Below are 9,786 nucleotides of genomic sequence, written 5' to 3' on the forward strand. Positions count from 1 at the left end.
TCCAGTATTAGAAATGTAGCTTTCCGGTTTATATGTTTATCAAGTTTGGCAAAGCACAAACAAATAATAAAAAAATGACGTGAGCAAGATATGTGTGTTAGCAAAATAATTATCAAAGCCTATATGGATTATTGTCTGCTTTACGATTGCTTGAATGAACCCATACCCATCCAAAATAAAATTATTACCATTATTGAATATCGTATCCTATCGGTCGTGGCCTTATAGATATGCATATACACGGTATACACTTTATTGTGTTTCTTTTTTCTTTTTCTTTTTATTTTTGATAAAAGACGTTGTTTCTTTAGTTAATCACTCTCGATCAGAGGAAAAACAAGTTCTCATGTTTATCTAAAACTCTGTATCACCTTTTTGATGTTTTATTTAAGATGACTCGCTCATCATATTTTCCCCATCAGCTCTGATACTTCTTAACATTCAGAAAATTTAACTTCAATAACACAAAAAGAAAAGAATCAATAACCATGGAGGGTGTAAGTACGATCATCAAAAACTTTAGACCATTTTTGTTAATGATATTTTTGCAATTTGGAGGAGCAGGAACGTATATTGTCATTATGGCCACTCTCAATCAAGGCCAGAATCGTTACGTTCTGATTGTGTACCGCAATGCTGTTGCTGCTCTTGTTCTCGCACCTTTTGCAATCTTCTTTGAAAGGTCAATCCATGTAAAACATGCAATTATTATATTATATTACATATTTTATGGATTAAGAAAACAACAATGGTTTAAATTTGATTACTTTTTTTCTTAATGGGCTTGATTTTGATTTTACAGGAAAGTGAGGCCGAAGATGACACTATCGGTTTTCTGGAAAATAGTGTTACTCGGCTTTTTAGAGTAAGAATTAATCTTCTCCTTTTAAGCACTTATATCGAAAAAAATCATTATGTTTGTAAACTAAGAAGAAAAAAAAACAGAGCGATGATATTTCAGAAAGATACCCTTAATACATGCTTTTGTACCGGCCTCTGTAGGCCAATATTGGACCAGGGTTTTGGTTACTTGGGGATGAACATGACATCAGCAACATATACATCTGCTATCATGAACGTTCTTCCTTCTGTCACTTTCATAATCGCTTGGATTCTAAGGTAATCAGTGGTTGAGACACATATTAAGCTCACTTATTATGTTTCAATGGGAAAGGAATTCGCTTGGAGGACTAGCAGAGTACTTTCGAGTCCTCTCAATGTTATTTTAATTGTGGTAATCACTATGAATATCTAAAATGAAAGAGTATCCCCTGGATTTCAGTCTAAGATCCTAGTTATATAAAACGAAAACACATGTTTAAACTACCTGGAAACGGTGATATGTGAACAGAATGGAGAAAGTGAATATAGCAGAGGTACGAAGCCAAGCAAAGATAATTGGGACATTGGTTGCTCTTGGAGGGGCATTGGTCATGACATTGTACAAAGGTCCACTTATTCCTTTACAATGGTCTAACCCAAATACGAATCAACACAACGAACATAGCAACAGTTCACAAGACCATAATCATTGGGTTGGTGGAACCTTGTTGATACTCCTCGGTTGTGTTGCTTGGTCTTGCTTCTATGTTTTGCAGGTACTCTCCTTACTGTTTATTTTATTTTATTTTATTTTGATCATACATTATTTCGTTTCAATCTCCAGACCAATTAGATTTAAAAATTAAATGTATAAGTATTTTACACTTTAAAATATGTGTATATAGGTTTTTTTTTAATATGTATATAGCTAGGACCCGATAGTTTTGCATAAAACAAATTCCCTACATATCTTACAACATCAATATGCATTACAGAGTCCCTATATATAACATCGCATTTGCATTAAATACACAATTGCTAAAAATCCTCTTAGTTGAAACATTGTAATAAGACACCAGGATATTCAACATATTGGTTTATGTTAGTACCATCACTGTGTCGGTCCCTGTATTCGAATCCGCATGTTTCATATTGACAAGCGTTTGTTTTAGGAAAAATCAAAGTTTTGTGTAAAAAACAATAAACAGAAGGTTTATGTGTATACCGCGTGGTTGATAGTTGATACAACGATACATGTATATCTATTTTATTAAAACTGAAGTACTGTTTAAAAATATGAATAATCTATATATATAAAAATATGTTCGCCTCCCTCCTGTGATGTCACGTCATCAAGTCGTGCGTTATGTGAGTGACACGTGTCCCATTTTATATTTGGGGCCAAAATAAAACAAAAAGCTGTCAGGGATAATTGAACCCAACATCTCCAGCACTGATAATTTCTCTTAGAACCACTAGACTAAAATCACTTTTTATAAATATGAAGCCGCGAAAATACTTATTATCGTGTTGGCTGGAAGCCCATGATTCTTCTGCTTGTGGCCAGGGCCGGCACTGGACTAATGTCAAGATGAAGATCGTGAAGTTAAAAACTTTGCTCCAAACAGTTTTGCAATGTTTCCAACCTTTATAACTTGATGCATATAATATATATCAAAATACATTTGTTGTACACGCTTTTATTAGTTTTACTTTAAAAAAAAGGTATTTGCAGTTATAAATGTTTTGTGCCAATGAAGTAATGGTTGAAAAACCTCTATACATATATTATTTTAAAATAACACCCAACTTCTATATATAGTCAATACATATATCCATGTTATATTCTAGACTAAATATTTTCTCTTTTAAAAATATAGAAAACAGTTTTTTTAGTCTACAAGCAAATGTTGTAGAGCAAGTATGCATTATACAAAATAATATATATTTAAAATTCATACGCAAAAACATAAAAGTTGATATAGACCTCTTTCTGACACATGCACACTCCACTATGAATAAGAATTAAAAAAAAAACAGTATTGTCATCAAACTTTATCACAAATCCACATTTGTACATCTATAATTATGAGTTGGACAATTAGTTAATTTGATACAATATCAAAGCAAGAATAATCGAAAAACAACTATATCACCGCATACTAATAAGTAACACATAACAGATAACCAAATTCTTGAATCTTAAAACAAATTTCAACTCGAGCATTTAGTGAATATCAAATTAACTAATATCCCGCCCGTAGGGCGGACCGACCCTAGTAAGATAAAAAGAATTGTTTAGAAACATAGATAGGAGATTATATATTTTCTTTCATTTACACTTTAACCATTGTATTTATAATAAATTAAATGTTTTTTGTATTTTTTTTATTTACAGATTTTGCCAATGCATTTAAAATCAATTTAAATTAATTAATTATAATGGTCGTTGAAATATATAGTATATTATATATAAAATAATTTTAAAATATAGTATTATCCTATTTAGTTTAGTCAAATATAAAAATTTCAAGTATTCAATTTTTAAGAAAATAATATCATAAAATTAATAATAATTCACCGAAAACTAATGCAAAAAATTAATTTTTAGTATGTTGTTTCATTTTAAATTAAAATTACAAAGAAAAAACAGGTTAATAGTTGAATAGTACAATTACATACAATTGCATCAAGTTATAAAAATTTTAATATAAGATTATGCACAAAAAAAATTATTATCAAATATCTATATTATAAAACCAGCTTTTTATGAGTTTTTTATAATTGTACTATTCATCTATATTATAAAATTGATTTTTAGTATGTTGTTTCATTTTAAATTAAATTAACAAAAAAATGGTTAATAGATTAATAGTACAATTACATCAAATTACATCAAGTTATAAAATTTTTAATATAATATTATGCACAAAAAAATTTATTATCAAATATCTATATTATAAAACCAGATTTTTATGAGTTTTTTTATAATTGTACTATTCATCTATATTATAAAATATACATGAGTTTTTTATAAAACCAATTTTTTATGAGTTTCGTTGAGCACAAGTTAAATCCTCCACGCGGGTCAAGCTCTGGTACTGCTTAAAACATATGTATATTTGATATACAGTCCATAACAATAAGGACATATCCTGCGGATCTTTCACTATCAGCCTTAATATGCCTATCTGGGGCAGTCCAAAGCACCGTAGTAGCTCTCGTAGTGGAGCGCCACTCCAGGGGATGGGCGGTTGGATGGGATGCAAGACTTTTAGCACCTCTTTATACGGTAACTATAAATTTTAAATTTAGTCAGCTAAGCACTTCACAAAAATAAAATATTGATCAAAACTCTCTTTAATGAAGGGTATAGTAAGCTCGGGTTTAACCTACTACGTGCAAGGGATGGTTATGAGAACGAGAGGGCCGGTTTTCGTCACTGCTTTTAACCCTCTTTGCATGATTCTTGTAGCTCTCCTTGCTTCTTTTATTCTCCATGAACAAATACATTACGGATGGTATGTTAGACGAATAAAGAGATCTTGCAATTGTTTATGAACTTAAAACTACATCTATGTGTTTCTTATATTTCTTTTTGTTGCAGCGTAATAGGAGGGACAGTGATTGCCATGGGTTTGTATTTGGTTGTTTGGGGAAAAGGTAAGGACTATGACGTATCAGTATTAGCTATGCCTGAGAAGAATAGCCTTCAAGAACTACCGATCAGAACTCAAGTTAACAATGACAAGTTGGATTCTTCTATAGATGATGTCAGCAATGTAACCTTTCCCGCTGGTGCGCATAGTCGAACATTTGGAATATAAGAAAATTAGAAAAGAAAACCAATCAATATTTGTCTTGCAGTATGCATAAACAATACATATACATATATGTATTTGTGTGCAAATGACATGAGTTTATGTTATTTATATATTTTAACAGTCTCGTAGAATCTAGTGCTGAAACATAATATGAATAAAAGTTAATGAATAAAATTAACAAGGATGTAACTTGTACTCACATTATTTATTGTTCCTCATCTGCTTTTGGGAAGTGGTATGATTTACAAAAAATTTGCTCAAAATATTATTTTGAATTGTAACAATCAGGGTCCTTCAGTAAGACAAGTGAAGCATTTGCTTCAAGTTAAACATTGTCAACTACACAAACGTGGTATGACAGATTTGGAAAAGTGTTAAGCCCTCCGAATTTGAAATCTATCATTTCAAATATACATGTTTGTGTAATTGTGCTGCCAAACGAAATATGTATTTAATTTTTGTTCAGAGCAACCGCATATGTCTTGCATCGGTAGGCAAGCCTCATAAATTAATTAGTCGGTTGGATTTCAACCCGCCGTACACCTTAGATTATAAAAAAAATATATATATATATATATATATAGATTGATTTTGTATGATATTTAAGACCAAAGGCTCTCTAGGTTGAGCCCTCTTTTGATTGTTACTATTTTGTGTGTTCTTTTATATAATTTATTTATCCTTTAATTTATATGTAAATGATATTTTAGAGACATTTCTCTTTTATTCAAGGCCTCTATATATATATATATGTATATATATACTACAAGAAAACAGAAGGTTAACAACTGCCCGTTTCGTTGTTAAATAGTCATTCATCCCCTATTACGACAATGGAAACCAAAATTCACACTGCCGATCTACCTAATTGGAGGAAAGCAAAGGAAACATTACTTTCTTTGAGGTCCGGATTTTCTGCGACAGCTGAAGACAAGTGACCAAATAAATGTGGAAAATATGGAAATATAACAAAACAAATTTAGAAAACAATAGATATTATTTCGAATTTGGGTATGAGCATTCCAAAATAAAAAGCATACATGAAGCTTGTCTGGAAACGTGATTACAAAGGAAATCGTATAACACAAACAGTAAAACGCAACTCGTTTAGCAATAGACGAAAAAGACGAAAAAAGGTTTAAAATATTTTGGATTGGACCTTATGAAAGGCTGCCTATGTACTCTTTTCGAGGATCAAGCCGAACGTAGTTCAATTATAGAGTTTGAACAATAGATCAAACTGCATGTGAGAGTTCGTCTAGTAATCGAGTGCCAGTCATAGAAACATGACATGGCGAGAATAATGCCAAAAGTTGTTAAGTTTAAATAGTCTCAAGAATCCTCCTTGCGCTTCTAGCCTCGACATCCTTATATACTCATCCTTATCGGTTTACCCTTTCCTTTTATGCCCCCTGGTCGAGTTTATCGCTTCGCATTCTTCAAACAAGTCTGGAAGGTAAAGTCTTGTGTAGATTTATCACTGTTTCTCTCTCTACTTCGACCCTAGATTTATAGGTAGAAATATTTATTTTCAAAAAAAAAAAAAAGAAAAAAAAATAATAGGTGTTAGTTAGGTGGAATCCGAACATGACTTGGTGGCTACAACCATTAAGGATTGTTTCATAAGGATTCCAACAAAAAGAATTCGAAAGGGACTTGGTGGCGGCAATCATTGAGGTTTGATTCACATGAATTCTTGGATATAGGTCAAAAAGAAGTGAACAAGACTTGGTGGCAACCACCATTAAGTTTTGATTCATGGAGGCCTGTCCAATCTTGGTCAATGATCTTGCAATAGAAACAGACTTTGACTAAAGAGATAAATTAGTAGAGAGAAAAGATAGAAACTAACTTTTACCTGCAGATCCAGATACTTGTTTGTAAATCCTTGCATTATGTGATCGATACTGCCATGGTAAAGCTTGTACTTATACTTATGTTAAGAAATGAGGTTGGTAGAGGGGAATGTGAGACATGATTTGCTAAGTTGTTGGCTAGGTGAATTTGGTTGCTAAGCTATGATATGGTATAATGTGCTTTTGTGATTAGGAGTTCTTAGATGTGGATATATTGCAGAGGTGATGATTCTAAGTTTAAAATCATGTGAATCCCTGTTGTTTTCAAACCTTTTTCAGAGGGATTGCCCGTCTGTTTTGCTTGAGGACAAGCAAAAGGGTAAGTCTGGGGGAGTTGATATACCATGGATTTCACTCATTATTAGCCATGGTATATAGGTGTTTTAATATCTACTAGATTTTGACCCGTGCAACCGCACGGGTGTTTGTTTTCACTTTTCTATACATAAATTATTGTTTTAGAATATAAGTGGTATATATTTTTAATGTTAATCATATACTTAAATATTTATATAACTATTTCAAATAAAATAATTTTATAATTTACATGTTATAATTAATTAATTGTTTAAACCTTATGTATTTGCCACTTCTTATTATATATTTATCTTATTGTATTTGCATTTAGTTATTAAGCAAATTAATATATTCATGAGAAAATATATTTAAAAAATATTTTGTATTTAATTTATGCTAAATTCTGATTCGTATTTCAAAACTGGATTTCTTTTTACCAATATTTTTATGCTTATTCATTTTAGATAATTTATTATTGTATATATAAAAGTGTAAGATATGTTAATTTTTAGACATGTATTATATAGTTTGTTAATTTTAAGTCGTTCTATCATCATATTATATTTTAAATAAATAGTTTATATTTATGAAAATAAAATTTATAAATTTATCAATTGAATATAATTTTATCGTATTTATTTTAGTATAATAATTATATTTAACATGATCATGACTATAAAAGTAGATAAAATAGGATATAATTTATTTATTTTCATTTCTAAACGATAACTTAAAATACATTAAGTTATTGTTTAAATATTACACAGATTTATTAGAATTTTTAAAATATAAAATATAATATATAAATATATATTATATTTAAAATGAAAATATATTATGATTAAAGTAGTTACAAAGATTTTATATTATTAACTTTAAAGAAATACCTGTTAATTTTTATACATGTATTATATAGTTTGATAATGTTAACCCATCTTACGAACATATTAGATTTTATTTTTGAACATAAAATATTTTATAATTGCGAAAATAAAATATATAAATTTATAAATTTAATACAATTTTATTATATTTAGATTAATATAATAATTTTAATTTAATATGATTGATTATGATTATATAATAACTAAAATATTATAGATTTTTTATTTTTCATTTTATGTAACTGAATATATTAATGAATAATAATATTTTAAACTAATTTCGAAATTAGTGAAAATATTTAAATATAATTTCAAAAATGAAGATCTTGTAAAAATCTTTTTAAACAGATTTGTTAGAATTTTAAAATAAATATATTTATATTTAAAATGAAAAGATATCAAAAGATACTATGATTAAAATATTTTAAAAGTTATATTTATTATTAGTCTGAATTAAAATATTGTATGAATTTCTATGAATAGGTCCATTAGGTCCATTTTTTTAAAAATCACACATGAATGAAGGTTGTGACTTCTGTTTTAATATATAAGATTTACTAGGATATAGAGTCTATTTAGAGTATTTACAGGTTTAGGTACGTTCTAGAAAAATATGGTGATTTTGGAGCCTATTCAGGTGAAAAACTGCACATGCGCGTCAGAGGTTTAGCTATGAATGGAGCTTTGAGTTATCTTTCCAATACCACCGGTTTGAGGTCAATCAGCATCCTGTGGCAGAAGTTATGCCCATTTTACTGAAGAGTGGACAGTCTGCCTCGCAAGAGGAAACTGTCGAGGAGATGAAGGACTGTCGATCGATATCACAGCGTTTGTGTCGATCGACTGTGATGCCAGAATATGGGCTGAGCATATTTTATGACCGCTGAAGCCCAGAAGAAACCCCAAATTACCAGAATACCCTTGGACGACCAAAAACCTTATTTATGTTATTTATAAGTCATTGTTGACGGCTACACGCTCTTTAAGCTTTATTCTATTGTTTTTCTTAGTTAGGAGAGAAGGGAGGAACTCCATAAAAGTCCTCCTGGAACTCCATTGGTTTTGGTTTTATATTATTTATGCTTTTCTTCTATTCATCTATGATTTATGTGACAAACGTCATGTCTGAATAGATCCACCTGTTAGGTTTAGGGTTCAGATAGGTTATTTAGGATTAGCCCAAAATATAGAACTGCTAAGTTGTAATAATCAGCATAGGATTGTTCTTACTGCTTCTGTTCTAGAGTCATGAACTAGAACCCTGATCTTAGAATCATTAGGTACAATTGCGAACGCTTGGTCTTTTCTCTTAACTAAATTCTATTGAGCTAGGATTGCTAGAAACATACGAGAGTTGATTTAGGAACCCTAGTGAACATATATTCAACCTGATCGTAAAGCTTGCTAGAAGCGATATCGATCGATGATCCAATAGATTAATCGTTCGATATTGTGAAAGGTGTATTGATCGGTATTCCTATAGAATAATCGATCGACACTTTCTTGTGATCAATAAACGAGAGTTGAGATCCTAGATCTGGATATTAGACTGTCTATACAACGGAAGTTGATAGATTTGTACTCCCAGTTGAGTTCTATAATATCTTGTAAGCAACAATTAGCCTCTATATCATTATAATCATGATTACCAGAATAGAAACCTTAGATCTAGCTACCATCTTTCCATCAAACAACTCTCTGCCAAGCTGAACAATTGTCTTGTTCAACTTGTTTACTGCTTCATTTACTACTTTGCTATATTTATTTACTGCTTTATAACCTATTAGCCTAGCTTAATCATATAACTATTAGATCTTGGTTCCCTAGCTCTCTGTGAATTAGATCCCTAAGTACTACAACTCGACCTCTTATTTGAGAGAGCATAAATCACTCATTAGGATAATTTGAGTAATATCAGCCACATTTCGCTGAAATGAAAGAATCTCCGAACTCACTTCATTCTGTTCTAGATGAGCAAAATCAATTTGGGATTTTACCAAATTGATGATGATGTCCATTATGACCTAGAACAAGATGTAGATTTTGTGGATATTCCGACCTTGAAAGATCGGCATCCCAATCCTGACAATGACAGCTTCACCC

At 30.4% G+C, this 9,786-nt stretch overlaps 1 protein-coding gene across 1 annotated transcript; it reads left to right on the forward strand.

Annotated features, from left to right (window-relative positions):
• Nucleotides 1-301: 301 nt before the first annotated feature.
• On the forward strand, nucleotides 302-4,850 carry LOC103874734 (WAT1-related protein At4g08290). The gene is made up of 7 exons (XM_009153174.3): nucleotides 302-682; nucleotides 803-865; nucleotides 1,003-1,119; nucleotides 1,352-1,598; nucleotides 3,956-4,114; nucleotides 4,192-4,343; nucleotides 4,430-4,850. Exons 1-7 carry the CDS (start codon nucleotides 489-491, stop codon nucleotides 4,647-4,649), a joined length of 1,152 nt encoding a protein of 383 aa, XP_009151422.1. The 5' UTR covers nucleotides 302-488; the 3' UTR covers nucleotides 4,650-4,850.
• The last annotated feature ends 4,936 nt before the right edge of the window (nucleotides 4,851-9,786 follow it).

Source organism: Brassica rapa, chromosome A09 (genome assembly GCF_000309985.2).
Source record: "Brassica rapa cultivar Chiifu-401-42 chromosome A09, CAAS_Brap_v3.01, whole genome shotgun sequence".
NCBI classification, from domain to species: Eukaryota; Viridiplantae; Streptophyta; class Magnoliopsida; order Brassicales; family Brassicaceae; genus Brassica; species Brassica rapa.